This window comes from Acipenser ruthenus, chromosome 4 (assembly GCF_902713425.1).
Source record: "Acipenser ruthenus chromosome 4, fAciRut3.2 maternal haplotype, whole genome shotgun sequence".
NCBI lineage: Eukaryota > Metazoa > Chordata > Actinopteri > Acipenseriformes > Acipenseridae > Acipenser > Acipenser ruthenus.
Window position 1 is genome coordinate 135,041 of NC_081192.1, and position 19,960 is coordinate 155,000.

A 19,960-nucleotide genomic window follows, 5' to 3' on the forward strand; every position below is an offset into this window, starting at 1 on the left:
TGCACCCCTAATAGCTGGCATCTTTCAATATGCCTGCAGGATATTGTAAACATCCGGTTCACACACCATATAAACAAGCCGAGAGCACTTGAAAACTGCATTGTGAACACAAATGGACTCGGTCCTGAGAAAAAAGGAAAGGGAACCACACAAACTAACTGTAGTTTGCAGCCAAATAAACGTGGCGCCTTTGCTCGCAGAAAAGTGTGAACAGCAAGCACATTGATAGATCGTTTCAAACAAACGAACCAGAGCGAGTCAGTTTGAAAAGGACCCAGTGTGAATGCAGCCCAAGTTAATGTTTTAGTATCACTAGTGTCTTAGCAAGTTGTTGTACTTTGATAGCAACCAACTTGCTCCTGAAGTGGCACCAACAACTGGATTTGGCGACCTTTTTTTTTTTTTTTTTTTGGCCAATGAGCCATTGGCTCTTAGGCAAAAACTTTGTCTGGAGTCCTGATTGGTGATTTTGTTTTAAATACATTTATTTTGAATAAACAAAAAACAAAAGCAAAACAGGCCATGAAGCTTATTTGACCAAAAGTGCTTTACCAGTGTTAGTGCAAACACTTTCACCAGCACGAGACAATTGTGTGATTTTCATGCTTCATTTACTGTATTGCGATACGTATCGTGACCCTTGTATCGTGACCCTTGTATCGTGATACGTATCGTGTCGTGACCCTTGTATCGTGATACGTATCGTGTCGTGACCCTTGTATCGTGATACGTATCGTAACCCTTGTATCGTGATACGTATCGTATCGTAACCCTTGTATCGTGATACGTATCGTATCCCTTGTATCGTGATACGTATCGTATCGTGACCCTTGTATCGTGATACGTATCGTATCGTGACCCTTGTATCGTGATACGTATCGTATCGTGACCCTTGTATCGTGATACGTATCGTATCGTGACCCTTGTATCGTGATACGTATCGTATCGTGACCCTTGTATCGTGATACGTATCGTATCGTGACCCTTGTATCGTGATACGTATCGTATCGTGACCCTTGTATCGTGATACGTATCGTATTGTGACCCTTGTATCGTATCATGACCCTTGTATCGTGATACGTATCGTATCGTGACCCTTGTATCGTGATACGTATCGTATTGTGACCCTTGTATCGTGATACGTATCGTGACCCTTGTATCGTGACCCGTATTGAGAAGACACTGCTGATACCCAGCCCTACTCAAGCTATCTCTTTAAAGAAAATGGACGCTTATCAGAAAGTTCACTAAAACCAACACAAAGAGCGAAGTGAAGAGCTTCAGACATGGTTGAAATACCAACTGTTTATTTATTTGTTTATTTAGCAGACACCTTTATCCAAGGCGACTTACAGAGACTAGTGTGTGTGAGCTATGCATCAGCTGCAGAGTCACTTACAATTACGTCTCACCCGAAAGACGGAGCACAAGGAGGTTAAGTGACTTGCTCAGGGTCACACAATGAGTCAGTGGCTGAGGTGGGATTTGAACCGGGGACCTCCTGGTTACAAGGCCATTTCTTTAACCACTGGACCACACAGCCTCCTGTACCTAAAGCAACGCAGAAAGTGCCTGAATCCCGCATGCAGGTACAGAACAACCAGTGAAGGTCTTTCTATGTGAATGGTTTAAAACAGGCTTGTGCCAGTAACAGGTATATAGTTTGTTGAGGCATTATTGTTTATTATCCTGTGCATGTACAGTAATAAAGTTTTTAGGTACAGAGAAGTATGTTCTTTTTTTTTTTTTTACAGCACCTCTGTAATCCAGCACACTTACTGTCTAATCTGGTGCAATTTTCCAGTCCCAAGGGATGCTGGATTGGACAGGTTTTGCTGTAATAATAATTCAAATAAAGCATACAGATTCATCAGTATTCAAATAGCACCGTTTTTATTTCAGAAAGACATGCAGCACAACAGTCATTGTACATTCTTGGACACAGGTTCTCTCCCGAGCCAGACATCCACTACGTTGCTTCAGCACGTCTAAACGAAATGCATCTCAGTAGACTAGCCTTACCTCTTAAGGGACCTTCCTGCAGCAGGTATGTTGGTGCGAGCAATCAGGAGCACTGCAATGGCTCGGCAGGAGTTGAGAACGAAGGAATGCAGGCTGCGAGACCTCCAAAAAGAAGAAAGAGCAAAGTGAGAAGACAGGACACTCAAACAGAAAGCAAGCCTTGAAAGGGACACTTTCATAAAACACATTGTGAAAAGAATAAAATTTACAAAAAGTTACTAAGCATAAATTAAAGATATTCCAAAAATAGGTAAGAACATGATCAATATATAGGCTGGTCATCAATAGTTCTGCCAATTTGTGACATTAACAAATAGGCAACATCTTTGCAAACGTCCAGTAAATACAACAATTAGACACCCTACTAAATGTAGTATATCAATCTGCAATTGACATTCAAAGTAAATCTTCAGCCAAACCCTTTTCTGTGCACTGCATTATAATCTGCACAAATCCATATGCTGTTCTTTTTTGTAATTGTCTTTAAAAAAATAATTAAAAAAGAAAGTTCTTTTTTTGTATCAACCTTGAAAAGTTTTAGATTTGCCATACAATCATGGAACTCTTCACAGTTGCACACTGTAAACTTCCTAGTTGTGATGCCTGTTTGCATAGCTTTCATAACACATTTAGTTTACCGTTACTGTCTGGAGTCTCTACCCCCAAAAATGCAGACTATAAAACCACACGGTTTTTATTTGTGCCGATTTCAAAACAATGTCTAACCCCCTTAAGGGCTTTGTCAGTACCCAATAGCTTGCTACTCAATCTAAAAAAACAAAGTGTTATATGGGGGCATCAGGCAGTCAGTCTTGGCAGAGTAGCAGGGGTACCAATTGTGTGCCCTGTCTCACATTCCATAGTGATGCAGTGTACTGTAACGAGCATCCACCGAGCTTCTATGCAAAACACTGCACAAGAACTCAATTCCCTTTAGTTCACCTCAACAATTAGACCTTTAACATGAAAACTCACAAGAAGCAAGCTTTCAAAACAGGAAGTTTCAGACAAAGCCACTACAGAAACTAATGTAAGCGACACACTTGCATTTGGATCACATGCATCAAGATAAAGAACGGTCTTCCTGAACGAGGTTGTAAGTTTAAACAATATGCAACTGCTAACACCACCGATCACAATTAAACATGTAGAGGTTTGTGTTGGAACTACTGTGCAGTACGTCTCATTCTCAGGGGAAAAGTGCACCCATATCAGCAATGAAAATGAGGGTGCTTTACTAGTAGGCACTACACAATGAAGAACTACAGTCTACCTCCTATCACAGGTCACTGTGTAGGCTGATAAAGGTGCAATACATATTTATGTACAGTATGTATCATGTGCAACTAGGATATATATATACACACTATATATATATATATATATATATATATATATATATATATATATATATACATACATACATACTAAAGATCTCAGGCATAAAGATCTCAGGCACATAGAGCCCTACCAAAAAAAAAAACTCTCGTGTAGAATTTAGAAGGTTGTCCAGATAACACCAATTTAGAATTAGAACTCTATTGTCTATATAACAATTCTAAGTAAAATATAAGTATTAAGACATAATCAACTATTTTATAACAGTAATTTCAAACAGCTTAGCTGCTAAGTGCATTCCTTTGCATGTACAGTAAATGCGCTTTCTGACAACACAGTGGTGGTAATCCGGGAGTGACATAAGGGTTTCACATCCTTCAACCTTGCACTCTTAATGCCAAATGTATTATTTAAATAAATCCTTGTTCCACGTTGCATAAACGGGTCAGGAAAATGATTTGTATCAAACTTATCAACAAAGTTTCACAATAGGAACGTTAATAATCCTCCAAAGTTGATTTTTAACACAAACGAATGTTAATTGTTCATATCGTTTGTAAATTACAGCAGTATGGCCTAATTTGTGACCATGCTTTCCAAAGGAACAAGATATCGAGCATTACGATTCAGCTGGCTGGTGGCGCTTTCAACACAGACCCCTTCAAGGAGGCCTGGCGTAACAAACTGACACTGAAGCCGGAACCTGAAAACCGCTGAAAACAACCACAAAACGCAATAGATGTTTTAAGGTGCTTTACACCAAAACTGCGTTTTCAATTTACAGTGACTGACAGGTGTGCACAATATCCAGCAATAAAATTGAAATCAGACTTTGGTTACTTCACCACGACACTGACAGGGGTGTAAAAGTGCCGATTTGAACAGACCCAAATATTACAGTATAAAATAAATATATTATTTAGAGGCGTTACCTAACAGAACGACAGTACCTTGAACTGAAGTAAATAAATAAAATGTTCCCAACATCTTACCCAACCCCCGCTTCTCCTTTCAAATTAAGGCCACATTCGTAGCCTGGGATTTTCCTGACGAATAAGCCTATTTAAGGAGGGGGACAGAGGGAGGTGGAAATTGTAAAACAACAAAAACAGCAATATATTGTTTAGTCCTCTTCTGGTAACTCACTGGTTGTGCTTTATGAAATAAAAGTAAAATGCTTCATCCAACAGAAAAAAATGAACCAAGAGAATTCTGTGTTAGAAAACATATTTACCCAAGTGCAAAGTGTAATGTATTGAACGTGCTACAACCAATTCCACAACATTACATTTCAAACCGGTGTTACTTTGAAATCCAAAAACGTGTTCACGTCTATCGTTCCTTCAAAGCAACACGTCACACATTTACACTGCAGTATTATTATTACTACAAATAAACACTTAATGAGGCTTGGTAGTCATTTTAAATAATTCAGAAACATTGTACTGGGCTTGTTAAAATGGAGACTGGTCGCCTCTCAGAATAAAATATTATCGTTTTAATTTAAATACATATACATGTAATGCATCAGCTCAGTGTACAAAAACATGTCACCAGATTTCTAAATGTGTTGAAAAAAAATACAACTCTTCACATTGTGTTATTTTATTGTACTTTTAGTACCAAAATAGATGCTAGTGTAGGCTCCCCCCCCCCCCCCCCCTCCTCCTTTCCTCTCCTCAAACGTGCAAGACAACGCAGCAAATGTATTTCATAGTCCCCAAAATTGAACCAATAATCCTGATCTTATCTTTGAAAATCGAAACGTTTTATGTGTATTTTCATGTCTTATCTGAAAGCAGAATTGTATGTCCCAAGCCTTCCGTGTAATCTAAATCCGGTCGCTCCACCGGTATGGATGAAAACCGAAGTGTCTTTGCACTACATTTGCAAAAATACAATACAAGCAGAGCTCTATGTGTTTCAGTTCTCGTTAAACGGAAGCATTAGATTTGTAGCCCACATTACCATCACTGTTTCAAAGTGCAGAATAAAGGCTGAACTAGTTATGAATGTAAATGTTGTACCGCGTTACCTCTCTGCGTCGCTGGTTTGACAATATGGCGGCTCCTGCAGACACTAGGTTCCAAGCGAACAGCGGAGATAAAGAAAGAATTGTCTCCTTTCCGCTAGGGGGCGCAACATTCTTCATTAGGCGGGAGAAATTAAGCCCCAGTGAAGAACTAGTGTAGATGCAGCTTTGTTAAACTACCTTACCAGTGCAGACTAGGGTAGTGTACACTTGAAATGTATTTGCTTACGATTGTAAGTCGCCCTGGATAACGGCGTCTGCTAAGAAATAAATAATAATAATAATAATAATAATAATAATAATAATAATAATAATAATAATAATAATAATAGTGAGTACAGCAGTCTCCTTACCAGTGCACTGGGGTAGTGAGTACAGCAGTCTCCTTACCAGTGCAGACTGGGATAGTGAGTACAGCAGTCTCCTTACCAGCGCACTGGGGTAGTGAGTACAGCAGACTCCTTACCAGCGCACTGGGGTAGTGAGTACAGCAGTCTCCTTACCAGTGCACTGGGGTAGTGAGTACAGCAGTCTCCTTACCAGCGCACTGGGGTAGTGAGTACAGCAGACTCCTTACCAGCGCACTGGGGTAGTGAGTACAGCAGTCTCCTTACCAGTGCAGACTGGGATAGTGAGTACAGCAGTCTCCTTACCAGCGCAGACTGGGGTAGTGAGTACAGCAGACTCCTTACCAGCGCACTGGGGTAGTGAGTACAGCAGTCTCCTTACCAGCGTAGACTGGGGTAGTGAGTACAGCAGACTCCTTACCAGCGCACTGGGGTAGTGAGTACAGCAGACTCCTTACCAGCGCACTGGGGTAGTGAGTACAGCAGACTCCTTACCAGCGCACTGGGGTAGTGAGTACAGCAGTCTCCTTACCAGTGCACTGGGGTAGTGAGTACAGCAGTCTCCTTACCAGTGCACTGGGGTAGTGAGTACAGCAGACTCCTTACCAGTGCACTGGGGTAGTGAGTACAGCAGTCTCCTTACCAGTGCACTGGGGTAGTGAGTACAGCAGTCTCCTTACCAGCGCACTGGGGTAGTGAGTACAGCAGACTCCTTACCAGCGCACTGGGGTAGTGAGTACAGCAGTCTCCTTACCAGCGCACTGGGGTAGTGAGTACAGCAGTCTCCTTACCAGCGCACTGGGGTAGTGAGTACAGCAGACTCCTTACCAGCGCACTGGGGTAGTGAGTACAGCAGTCTCCTTACCAGTGCAGACTGGGAGAGTGAGTACAGCAGTCTCCTTACCAGCGCACTGGGGTAGTGAGTACAGCAGTCTCCTTACCAGTGCACTGGGGTAGTGAGTACAGCAGTCTCCTTACCAGTGCACTGGGGTAGTGAGTACAGCAGTCTCCTTACCAGCGCACTGGGGTAGTGAGTACAGCAGACTCCTTACCAGCGCACTGGGGTATTGAGTACAGCAGTCTCCTTACCAGCGCAGACTGGGGTAGTGAGTACAGCAGACTCCTTACCAGTGCACTGGGGTAGTGAGTACAGCAGTCTCCTTACCAGTGCAGACTGGGATAGTGAGTACAGCAGTCTCCTTACCAGTGCAGACTGGGGTAGTGAGTACAGCAGTCTCCTTACCAGCGCAGACTGGGGTAGTGAGTACAGCAGTCTCCTTACCAGTGCAGACTGGGGTAGTGAGTACAGCAGTCTCCTTACCAGCGCAGACTGGGGTAGTGAGTACAGCAGTCTCCTTACCAGCGCACTGGGGTAGTGAGTACAGCAGTCTCCTTACCAGCGCACTGGAATAGTGAGTACAGCAGACTCCATACCAGCGCACTGGGGTAGTGAGTACAGCAGACTCCTTACCAGTGCACTGGGGTAGTGAGTACAGCAGTCTCCTTCCAGTGCACTGGGGTAGTGAGTACAGCAGTCTCCTTACCAGTGCAGACTGGGATAGTGAGTACGGCAGACTCCTTATTTGGAGGCTGGCTTAACCCATTAAACACCATTGTCCTCATTTGAGGATAGGCTACTTTGTAATTGGAGTATTTTTAACTGGCATCCACTTGTTATTTAAATTTTGTCCTCAACTATACACTGGGGTAGTGAGTACAGCAGACTCCTTACCAGTGCACTGGGGTAGTGAGTACAGCAGTCTCCTTACCAGCGCACTGGGGTAGTGAGTACAGCAGTCTCCTTACCAGCGCACTGGGGTAGTGAGTACAGCAGACTCCTTACCAGTGCACTGGGGTAGTGAGTACAGCAGTCTCCTTACCAGCGCAGACTGGGGTAGTGAGTACAGCAGTCTCCTTACCAGCGCACTGGGGTAGTGAGTACAGCAGACTCCTTACCAGCGCACTGGGGTAGTGAGTACAGCAGTCTCCTTACCAGCGCAGACTGGGGTAGTGAGTACAGCAGACTCCTTACCAGCGCACTGGGGTAGTGAGTACAGCAGACTCCTTACTAGTGCACTGGGGTAGTGAGTACAGCAGACTCCTTACCAGTGCAGACTGGGATAGTGAGTACAGCAGACTCCTTACCAGTGCAGACTGGGGTAGTGAGTACAGCAGACTCCTTACCAGTGCACTGGGGTAGTGAGTACAGCAGTCTCCTTACCAGCGCACTGGGGTAGTGAGTACAGCAGACTCCTTACCAGTGCACTGGGGTAGTGAGTACAGCAGACTCCTTACCAGTGCAGACTGGGGTAGTGAGTACAGCAGGCTCCTTACCAGCGCACTGGAATAGTGAGTACAGCAGACTCCTTACCAGCGCACTGGGGTAGTGAGTACAGCAGACTCCTTACCAGTGCACTGGGGTAGTGAGTACAGCAGACTCCTTACCAGTGCAGACTGGGATAGTGAGTACAGCAGACTCCTTACCAGTGCAGACTGGGGTAGTGAGTACAGCAGACTCCTTACCAGTGCACTGGGGTAGTGAGTACAGCAGTCTCCTTACCAGCGCACTGGGGTAGTGAGTACAGCAGACTCCTTACCAGTGCACTGGGGTAGTGAGTACAGCAGACTCCTTACCAGTGCAGACTGGGGTAGTGAGTACAGCAGGCTCCTTACCAGCGCACTGGAATAGTGAGTACAGCAGACTCTTTACCAGTGCACTGGGGTAGTAAGTACAGCAGTCTCCTTACCAGCGCAGACTGGGGTAGTGAGTACGGCAGACTCCTTATTTGGAGGCTGGCTTAACCCATTAAACACCATTGTCCTCATTTGAGGGTAGGCTACTTTGTAATTGGAGTATTTTTAACTGGCATCCACTTGTTATTTAAATTTTGTCCTCAACTATACTTATTGTATTTCTACTTACATTTCTGTACCTTGCGTGCTTGTCTAGTTACATGTTATTATATGGCAAGTAAACTGCCCTTTCATATCTCGGGGTGGGGGAGCAGAATGGGGTTACCTGACTGGAATCCAATTTGTAAATGCGTAAGCCCCACTCTGAACACACTGTTAATCTTTGTAACCAGTCCTGTGCATGTTGTTATTATTATTATTATTATTATTATTAATATTATTTATTTATTTATTAATTTGGCAGCTGCCTTTATCCAAGGTGATTTACACGTGTTCCAGGTCAATACAAGGTTAGTAGGTTACAATGCAAATCAATATTTAAATACAGTATAGTGCAAACGATATTACTAAAATACAATACAGGTGTAACGGGGGGTGGGGGTAGGGAGGGAGGGATCTGTGCTGACTGTCTGGCGCATGCGTGGTACTGCAGGAAGGGGGCAGCAGCCTCGTAAGATCCGCCTGTCAGTCATGGCGTTGACACAGAGAGGTGGGGAAGAGGGTGTGTTGGCTTTCCCTCTCTCTGAGTTGCTGAGAGGCGGGCCTTGGTGGATTGCTCGGTCCATAAGTACTGCGCTTGGTTATGCATTCGGGTAGCCGTGATTGGGAATACACAGAGACACTGGCCGAGAAGGCCAGTGTAAACATAGACCAAGCAAGAATGCCAGTGGTGGGAGCGAGCAACCAAAATAGGCAAGCATGGCTGAGGAAGACAGCCAGCCTAGAGAAAGAAAATAACTTACAAAAGAAATTGTTACGTATCCGAGGGAACGTGCATAAATAGAAGGGGAACCTTGGCCAACCCAGTGTATAGTGCATAACAGCGTAGGACGGAGATCCCGAGCTGACTGACTTAAAAAAAAAAAAAAAATTAGCAAATATATTAAGTGATTACTTTTCACAGGTTTTTACAAAGGAGGCCATGGACAACATGCCCCACATGTCGACCTGTTCCTATCCAATTTTAAATAACTTAAGCATAACAGAGGCAGAAGTGTGAAAGGGACTAGGAGCTCTTAAAATAAACAAATCCCCTGGGCCGGATGAGATCCTCCCAATAGTACTCAAAGAAATGAGAGAAGTTATTTACAAACCGCTAACCAAGATGATGCAACAGTCTCTTGACACAGGGGTTGTACCGACAGACTGGAAAATAGCAAACGTAATACCGATCCACAAAAAGGGAGACAAAACCAAACCACGTAACTACAGACCAATAAGCCTGACTTCTATTATATGTAAACGTATGGAAACTATAATAAGATCCAAAATGGAAAATTACCTATATGGGAACAATATCCTGGGAGACAGTCAGCATGGTTTAGGAGAGATCGTGTCTAACTAACCTGCTTGACTTTTTTGAGGATGCAACATTGAAAATGGATAATTGCAAAGCATACGGCATGGTTTATTTAGATTTCCAGAAAGCTTTTGACAAAGTCCCGCATAAAAGATTAATTCTCAAACTGAATGCAGTAGGGATTCAAAGAAATGCATGCACATGGATTAGGGAGTGGTTAACATGTAGAAAACTGAAAGTACTGATTAGAGGAGAAACCTCAAAATGGAGTGAAGTAACCAGTGGTGTACCACAGGGATCAGTATTAGGTCCTCTGCTATTCCTAATCTACATTAATGATTTAGATTCTGGTATAGTAAGCAAACTTGTTAAATTTGCAGACGACACAAAAATAGGAGGAGTGGCAAACTCTGTTGCAGCAGCAAAGGTCATTCAAAATGATCTAGACAGCATTCAGAACTGGGCAGACACATGCCAAATGAAATTTAATAGAGAAAAGTGTAAAGTATTGCATGCAGGCAATAAAAATGTGCATTATAAGTATCATATGGGAGATACTGAAATTGAAGAAGGAATCTATGAAAAAGACCTAGGAGTTTATGTCTTCATCTAGACAACGTGGGAAAGCTATATAGAAGGCCAACAAGATGTTCGGATATATTGTGAAAAGTGTTGAATTTAAATCAAGGGAAGTAATGTTAAAACTTTACAATGCATTAGTAAGACCTCACCTAGAATAATGTGTTCAGTTCTGGTCACCTCGTTACAAAAAGGATATCACTGCTCTAGAAAGAGTGCAAAGAAGAGAAACCAGAATTATCCCGGGTTTCGTATGCAGGCATGTTGTATGCAGACAGGCTAAAAGAATTGAATCTATTCAGTCTTGAGCAAAGAAGACTACGTGGCGATCTGATTCAAACATTCAAAATCCTAAAAGGTATAGACAATGTCGACCCAGGGGACTTCTTTGACCTAAAAAAAGAAACAAGGACCAGGGGTCACAAATGGAGATTAGATAAAGGGGCATTCAGAACAGAAAATAGGAAGCACTTTCTTACACAGAGAATTGTGAGGGTCTGGAACCAACTCCCCAGTAATGTTGTTGAAGCTGAAACCCTGGGATCCTTCAAGAAGCTGCTTGATGAGATTCTGGGATCAATAAGCTACTAACAACCAAACAAGCAAGATGGGCTGAATGGCCTCCTCTCGTTTGTAAACGTTCTTATGTTCTTATGTAATTGTGTCCTCGTTAGGGCAATTTCTTTCATCGGTGTAAACTGGGAGCTTCCACAGCACAGGGGTTGAATACTTATGCAAGCAAGATATTTCAGTTTTTTATTTTTCTTAAAAATATTTCCCAACATAAAACCAATGTCACCTTACAATAATTGATTTTGAGTTTCAGTGTTTTAAAATAAAATATCAAACAGAACGGAATTTCAATGTACCATTTGTAATTCAGTAATATGAGAGAATTGGTCAGGGGTCTGAATTCTTTTGCAAGGCACTGTATATATAAAATGAGAAGCTGTTTTTTGACAAGCCTCTGGCAGGAAACTAGTTTAACAGAAAGGGTTTAACAGCTTAGAGGAAGAAATTAAAGGTAAAATGCATCAATTGGGAAATAATATGGCTTTAACTTATGAACATCAGCAGGTATTATAGTTTAACAGTGCTTTGCAATGTCTAAATATAAAGAAGACAAGTCGTGATTAAAAAAAAATACCCCCCCCCCCCCCCAAAGAAATTTACATGGAACGAATTTATGTGAAATAAACAACAGAATACTCAAAGATAATGCCTTGCATTTTAGTGCTCTTGGTTTAGGTTCCTTTATACTTTGGCTTTTGCAGTGGGATGCATTCAGTATCACATTTCTTTCTATATTGTGACATGCTGGATCTGTAAAAGCACACACTACATAAAGTTTTATTTAGAGACCGTGCTGAAGTGCAGTCAATGTCTACAGAAGAAACTGAAGAAACACAGATCAATGCTGCGTTCGTTCTGTCTGTATCGCAAGTTACTAAAAAAAGCACTCAGACTAAATAAATGCATGTTTTATTGGGTTCTTTTTATTAAACTATAAACAGTTGCTTAGTGTAAGGTCTGAAAATCAATGCCAATGCTACTATACTGGTATAAACTCTCTCTGGACTCTCTTAACATCTGTTAATGATTTGCTAAATTAGTGTGTTCCATGTAGCAAGAACTCGCGGCATCTAACGAACACCACCTCTGTACTGCCAGCAATACAAAATGAAACTAGGTGTTCCCTCAATGTAATGTACTTAGTGTTTAGAGCTGCATTCCTGTTATGAAGTTCAGATATATGCATCTTGTAAACTGCATCTGGTGACCACATTTCAAGATAAATATATCTTCATGCTTAATCCTTTGCTTCCCAATATATTTGAGAAAATATGCATTAAAATAGGTATGGGAACATATTAATCCTTGGCAGTAAAGTGTTAATAATATGGCCACACATAACATTGTGCTACTTATAGAATCTTCTTTATACTTTCACCTCACAGCCAGAAAACAAGATGCAGTCACAAATATCCTCCTGGCTAAACGGTTTCATTTGGATGCATCTCCCACCCATGTCAACCCCAGTGGAATAATGGACGGGATCCAGCCTATTTGGCGACCAGGTTGGGCCTTTCTTTGAGGTTATTTATTTCAAACAAGCAATGTTTCCTTTTACTCTTCTTTCTCAAGTTCTGAACACAGAACCAGTAACTAAGTTCAAACACATATTACAAAAATAAAACTTTCAACCACAGAAAGCCAAGTATATTGAGTGGAATCTTATGTAAAAATCAAAAATACATTTTCACTATTAACAATTTAAAGTGTAAATATACAAATAACATCACAATAGCATAAGTCGCTCACAAATGCAGTCCGGTTTCTTTCCGTTATTATAATGATATAGATTTTTTTACTTTAGATTTCCCTCCTGCATTAAAGAATACAACAGTATCAGAGCTGCCTGCTGTTCACATGCATGCAGAGATTATATATGAGGGAAATATATAAACTTGCTTTATGCTTGCTGAAATAGCAGTCACCTTACCCCTAAAACTATCTTTGTAAAGTGTTTAACATTTTAAAAGCACTGTCACTCTTTAAATGTGTGTGTGTGTGTGTGTGTGTGTGTGTGTGTGTGACCATGGCTAACTGTGGACAGAACCAACCAAACAAAGGGAAACCTGGCTGTCTGTTCTCTCATACTTCAGGTTTCTTACGCAGTATGGTTTGCATTTTCATTTCTCTTTAAATGTGGTTGTTAAGCTATCTATGCAACCGTAAGTTTAAATGATGTTTTTAAGCACAAAGTGCCTTCCTCTCTGGTGTTATAAATGCTTGTGGCTGTAGTGTAACACACAGGCTTGCTTTTGAGTGGCAAAACAAGCTGGCAGTCTTAAAAAAAATAAAAATAAATAAATAAAAAAGACTTGCCGGTGTTCAAAAACAGGTTTCACTTATATAGCCAGAGATTTACTAAAGGACCAGGCTTGCAGAAAATGTTATATATACACATGTAGGCTAGTGTGATCCAGGGATAGTGTGCAGCTTTCAGTACAAGCAGTATTTAAAAATGACTCATGGTCTTTTATTGAAGATTAGAGCCAGGAAAAGCATGTCTGACTTGCACTGGGCACACCGAGTATGGTTTTACTTTTCCTCTCAGCCAGTCAGAAGAGAAGACACCAATAGTCTTGTCTACTTCCATTGCCCCCCTGGCCCACCAAAGAGAAAACACACACGGAAATGCACACAGCAGACCATGCTGTACAATCGCACACATACACCCTGTCATTTGTCACTTAGAAGTAGGATTTAACAGGTTTCGTTCCACTGTCAAAATGTTTTGTTTTTCCATGACCAACATATCTTTCTGTAGGTTAATATTAGTTTATTATCAACTACAAAACATTGGTGCTGTATCAGAAGAAACTATTCCAGTAAGAAACACTCCTGAATAATCGAATGTTTCAGCTGAGATATACAAAGTTCTCAGCGCTACATTAGATTAACCAGCAGAACCTGCATTGTGTCTGGAATCCTTGTTATTTTCAGACAGAACAGGTGGACTCCTGGCACGTCTCTGGGACATATCCTTGAGTTCAAGGCGATCCAGAGAATCAGATCACACGAGAAAATCTCAAATATAAACCCACAAATGTACTAGACTTGTCATTTTACACTGAAAAATGAAGCAGAGTTGCAGAAGTGGCAAGCTTTCAGGCTAAGGGTCCTTGGTTTTCGACTGGTAGGTGGGGTTTGAAAGCAAAGAGATGGTGGGATCCTCAGAGTCGTCTCGAGCTCCGAAGTAAGTGTTATCATCGTCCAATTCAAACAGGTTAGGCAGGTCTGCGCTTCCATCATCGGCACTGCTGGGGTCCAGCAGGAACAAGGGCTGGGCTGTATACTGAACCAGCTGTTTCCCTGCATTTACAAACACACCACAGAGATTCAGTAGTTTAGCTGAGGGAGTTATGGCAGTCTTATCTTAAAGGGTACATAAGGACCTTTTTATTTTATTGTGTTACATGTTCCCATGTGTTGCTACAACTGTTTACGTAAGGTGTGGGTATGGATTTAATTTTTTTTTTTTTTTTTTTTTTTACACTTTGACCACTTTAAACTTTTAAATTGCATCCCCTGCCTCAAGATGGCTTCCCATGTAACCGCATGGTCCTCTCAGAACTAATTTCCCATCATCCTCCAGCTCACATATGTAACAGAGATGGATTTACCAGTGAGCAGGAGGATAATGGGAAATGTAGTTCTGAGAGGTCCATGCAGTTACATGGGAAGCCATCTTGAGGCAGGGGATGCAGTGTGGAGTAGTGGTTAGGGCTCTGGACTCTTGACCAGAGGGTTGTGGGTTCAATCCCCAGTGGGGGACACTGCTGTTGTACCCTTGAGCAAGGTACTTTACCTAGATTGCTCCAGTAAAAAAAAAAAACAACTGTATAAATGGGCAATTGTATGTAAAATAATGTGATGTCTGTATAATGTGAAATAATGTATAATGTGATATCTTGTAACAATTGTAAGTCACCCTGGATAAGGGCGTCTGCTAAGAAATAAAATAATAATGCAATTTAAAAGTTTAAAAAAGTGGTCAAAATGTAAAAAAAAAATAGTAATAAATTTAAACAATACCCACACCTTACATAAACAGTTGAAGCAACACATGGGAACATGTAACACAATAAAATAAAAAAGGTCCTTATGTACCCTTTAATGTATATATTTGCAAAGAAACAAGGACCAGGGGGTCACAAATGGAGATTAGATAAAGGGGCATTCAGAACAGAAAATAGGAGGCACTTTTTTACACAGAGAATTGTGAGGGTCTGGAACCAACTCCCCAGTAATGTTGACACCCTGGGATCCTTCAAGAAGCTGCTTGATGAGATTCTGGGATCAATAAGCTACTAACAACCAAACAAGCAAGATCGGCTGAATGGCCTCCTCTCGTTTGTAAACTTTCTTATGTTCCTAAGGGTGGAGAATAAATATGAAGGAATGAGACGCTTGTTCTTCTTCAAAACAGCCTGCTAACTCTGCCTCTCGTGCTCAGTTACGGTGGTTAACTATTCAGCTAATACTGCACCAGCATTGTTTGGTCTGTGACTAAATCAAAAGTACAGAAAAATCAAAGACCAAAGGAAGTTGGTGAATTCTTCACACTACCAGGTATGGGCTCCCATAGCTGTGCCACTGACTAGCCGAGACAGGTCTCTGCAAAGCATCTGCTTGTGCTGCATTACTTTTTTCACAAGAGGGCGCAAGAGGTCCACTGATACCCTAACCTTGTTGTAATGCCCATGCAAAAACTGCGTTTGTGTGATCCAAGATCAACTCGGTAGTTTGGCTTGGTTCGTGGTTTTACTACATAATATAATATACAATATATATGAGAACAGAGACATGCAGAGACTATGTATTATTATACAAACATGCCCATAACCTACCAGTGTCAGAGGAGTTTGCAGCTGTATCTGTGAACTTCTGATCCGGTGTCAGCAATTCTTGGATCTTTAGGATAAAACGAAACACATGCAAGCATTCAAACAGATTGGCCTGGCTTACTTACTATAATGTTTGAGCAGCAACTATTACTACGATGCAAGTCTTTACATTTTCTTTTCAACAATGTAAGGATACCAAAAAAATAAAAGTCTGAGGATTAAGGGCTGATCCTAATGCATACAAAAACAGTAAAATAAATAAATAAATAATAACTTTTCAAAACTTGCAGACTGTGCCAGCAAATAAAAAGCTGAAATCCCAGCGCTTATATAAGGAGCTAAATAGAAGACTAAACATAACTTACACTTGCAAGGCTGGTGTCCAGATCTGGCAGGTTAAAATCAGTAGATGAGAGGGATGAGGCAAAGAGCTGAAAAAACATCAGACGTGTATTACTCTACAAACTTACCAACCCGTAGCAATGATATAAACAGTTATCAGAAAAGTGCCAGAGGAAAGTAGGCAGGTCACCATATCCGACGTCCACAACATGTCAGACCAAATGCCAAAGTACACACGAACACACTGCCACTGTATTACCAGAGAGATACAATGAATACACTGCCACTGTATTACCAGAGAGACCATGAACACACTGCCACTGTATTACCAGAGAGAGACCATGAACACACTGCCACTGTATTACCAGAGAGAGACCATGAACACACTGCCACTGTATTACCAGAGAGACCATGAACACACTGCCACTGTATTACCAGAGAGAGACCATGAACACACTGCCACTGTATTACCAGAGAGACCATGAACACACTGCCACTGTATTACCAGAGAGATACAATGAACACACTGCCACTGTATTACCAGAGAGACCATGAATACACTGCCACTGTATTACCAGAGAGACCATGAACACACTGCCACTGTATTACCAGAGAGACCATGAACACACTGCCACTGTATTACCAGAGAGAGACCATGAACACACTGCCACTGTATTACCAGAGACCATGAATACACTGCCACTGTATTACCAGAGAGACCATGAACACACTGCCACTGTATTACCAGAGAGACCATGAATACACTGCCACTGTATTACCAGAGAGATACAATGAACACACTGCCACTGTATTACCAGAGACCATGAATACACTGCCACTGTATTACCAGAGAGACCATGAACACACTGCCACTGTATTACCAGAGAGAGACCATGAACACACTGCCACTGTATTACCAGAGAGACCATGAACACACTGCCACTGTATTACCAGAGAGATACAATGAATACACTGCCACTGTATTACCAGAGAGATACAATGAACACACTGCCACTGTATTACCAGAGACCATGAACACACTGCCACTGTATTACCAGAGAGATACAATGAATACACTGCCACTGTATTACCAGAGAGAGACCATGAACACACTGCCACTGTATTACCAGAGAGAGACCATGAACACACTGCCACTGTATTACCAGAGAGATACAATGAATACACCTCCACTATATTACCAGAGAGAGACCACGAACACACTGCCACTGTATTACCAGAGACCATGAACACACTGCCACTGTATTACCAGAGAGATACAATGAATACACCTCCACTGTATTACCAGAGAGAGACCACGAACACACCTCCACTGTATTACCAGAGAGACCATGAACACACTGCCACTGTATTACCAGAGATACAATGAATACACTGCCACTGTATTACCAGAGAGAGACCATGAACACACTGCCACTGTATTACCAGAGAGATACAATGAATACCCCTCCACTGTATTACCAGACAGATGCATTCCCTTCAGGTGATAATGACCCAGACTAAACACTCGTGGAAGAAGCAGCCGGAGCACTTGAAGCAAGACATCTACACAATACACACCAGTTGTTTTTCATACTCACATCAAAAAGAGGAGAGGAATCAAAGCTGATGGACTGCCCAGTCAAGATTGTCTGCAGGTTTTCCAAACTGGAATCAATGGTTTCTAAATGTTCAGAAAGGTCATTCCTGGAATTAAAAAGAGGAGAGGAATCAAAGCTGATGGACTGCCCAGTCAAGACCCTTTCCCTCATCTATGCATTTGTATTACTTTATCTCTAACTTCTGTAGAATGCTCTTTGGGTCTTCATTTTCCTTCAGATTCACAGCCTGACCAATGATCCTTGGGGTTTTTATCCAGAAAATGTGACAGCAACTTTAATGGTTCACAGGTGGAGGCCAATGGTAAGGTAACTGTGTCCTCGTTAGGGCAATTTCTTTCATCGGTGTAAACTGGGAGCTTCCACAGCACAGGGGTTGAATGCAAACAAGATATTTCAGTTTTTTATTTTTCTTAAAAATATTTCCCAACATAAAACCAATGTCACCTTACAATAATTGATTTTGAGTTTCAGTGTTTTAAAATAAAATATCAAACAGAATTAAATTTCAATGTACAATTTGTAATTCAGTAATATGAGAGAATGGGTCAGGGGTCTGAATACTTTTGCAAGGCACTGTATATTAAGAATGTATCTGAGATACAGACAGAGGTTAAAACAATGCAGCAGTGAAACACTTATTTTTTACTGCACTGCAACTGTAATGGAACCTGAATATAGCTACATAACATGAAAAAAACAAGTCAAAGTTATTATTATTATTATTATTATTATTATTCATTTCTTAGCAGACGCCCTTATCCAGGGCGACTTACAATTGTTACAAGATATCACATTATACATTATTTCACATTATACAGTTATCACATTATTTTACATACAATTGCAATTTATACAGTTGGGTTTTTACTGGAGCAATCTAGGTAAAGTACCTTGCTCAAGGGTACAACAGCAGTGTCCCCCACTGGGGATTGAACCCACAACCCTCCGGTCAAGAGTCCAGTGCCCTAACCACTACTCCACACTGCTGCCCGTTAACTGTATATACAGCATGCAGTGTTCCTCTAACCCTGCAGATATGAATTTCTGCCTCAAATGGTCTCGGAGATATGTGCATTGTGGCAGCGGCAAGATGGGGATCATTTTTCTTGCCTGATTCCCATGATCAAAGCAGAGCATTGCAGAATACAACATGCACAGAGAGTATGAAGGCACTATCAAGGACTATCTGTATAGGCGGGACGGACTGCACTTAAATAAAAAGGGAACCAATCTACTCAGTGAAAGGATTTAAACTAGAAAAGGGGGGGGGGGAATCAACAAAAAAACAGAGGGGACACTACATCAAAACAAGGGCAACAACTCAGGTAAGACAGCCATTAAATGTACTTATCTAAATGCTAGAAGTCTCAGAAACAAAATATTAGAACTTGAAGCTACTGCACTAACAAGTAACTACGGTGTGATAGGTGTTACAGAAACTTGGGTTATCCGAGAGTGATGGAGACAAATATATTTTTAGTGGGTATACGCTGTATAGGAAAGACAGAAGAGGCGGAGGGGTAGCACTATAGGTGTTAAATCTGGAAGAAAAAAACAACACAGAATCAATATGGGTCAGAGGGAGCAAGACAGATGAAATTGAAATGGTGGAAATGACAAATGACTGCAAAGGACTGCTTCCTAACGCAATTTGTCAAGGCACCGACTAGACATGCCTTGATTTAGTCTTTTCAAATAACGAAGACAGAATAACTAAAACAGAGGTCAGAGAACCATTGGCAAACTCAGACCACAACATAGTCTCATTTGAAGTGCTTTTTAAAAACCTCAAAAGTAATGACTAAAGCTAAGGTTTACAATTTTAGAAAAGCAAACTATGAAGGTATGAAACAGAGACTAACAGAAGTAGATTGGAGTAAAATAGAGAAAACATCCACAGAAAAAGGATGGCTGTTTTTTAAAAATGTAGTACTAGAGGAAAGGGAGATCGTGTCTAACTAACCTGCTTGATTTTTTTGAGGATGCAACATCAACAATGGTTAATTACAAAGCATATGACATGGTTTATTTAGATTTCCAGAAAGCTTTTGACA

At 41.3% G+C, this 19,960-nt stretch overlaps 2 protein-coding genes across 4 annotated transcripts in view; both read right to left on the reverse strand.

Annotated features, from left to right (window-relative positions):
* Positions 1–5,507, reverse strand: part of LOC117400491 (casein kinase II subunit alpha-like) — a 42,024-nt gene extending 36,517 nt beyond the window's left edge. The window contains exons 1-3 of one of the 2 annotated variants that reach the window (XM_034000537.3): positions 5,396–5,462; positions 4,353–4,419; positions 2,023–2,124 (exon numbers count right to left, since the gene is read on the reverse strand). The gene's annotated coding sequence lies outside the window, so the exon portion shown is untranslated. Of the gene's footprint in view, positions 1–2,022; positions 2,125–4,352; positions 4,420–5,395 lie in introns of both variants that reach the window. The other variant, XM_034000536.3, reaches the window with a different exon arrangement.
* Positions 5,508–12,005: 6,498 nt separating this feature from the next.
* The window catches only part of LOC117400274 (heat shock factor protein 1-like), a 34,913-nt gene continuing 26,958 nt past the window's right edge, over positions 12,006–19,960 (reverse strand). For both annotated transcript variants that reach the window (XM_033999953.3, XM_033999952.3), the window contains exons 10-13: positions 17,886–17,991; positions 16,311–16,376; positions 15,949–16,012; positions 12,006–14,410 (exon numbers count right to left, since the gene is read on the reverse strand). In XM_033999953.3, the coding sequence (XP_033855844.2) occupies positions 14,211–14,410; positions 15,949–16,012; positions 16,311–16,376; positions 17,886–17,991 (436 nt within the window). In that variant the 3' untranslated portion in view covers positions 12,006–14,210. The remainder of the gene's footprint in view (positions 14,411–15,948; positions 16,013–16,310; positions 16,377–17,885; positions 17,992–19,960) is intronic.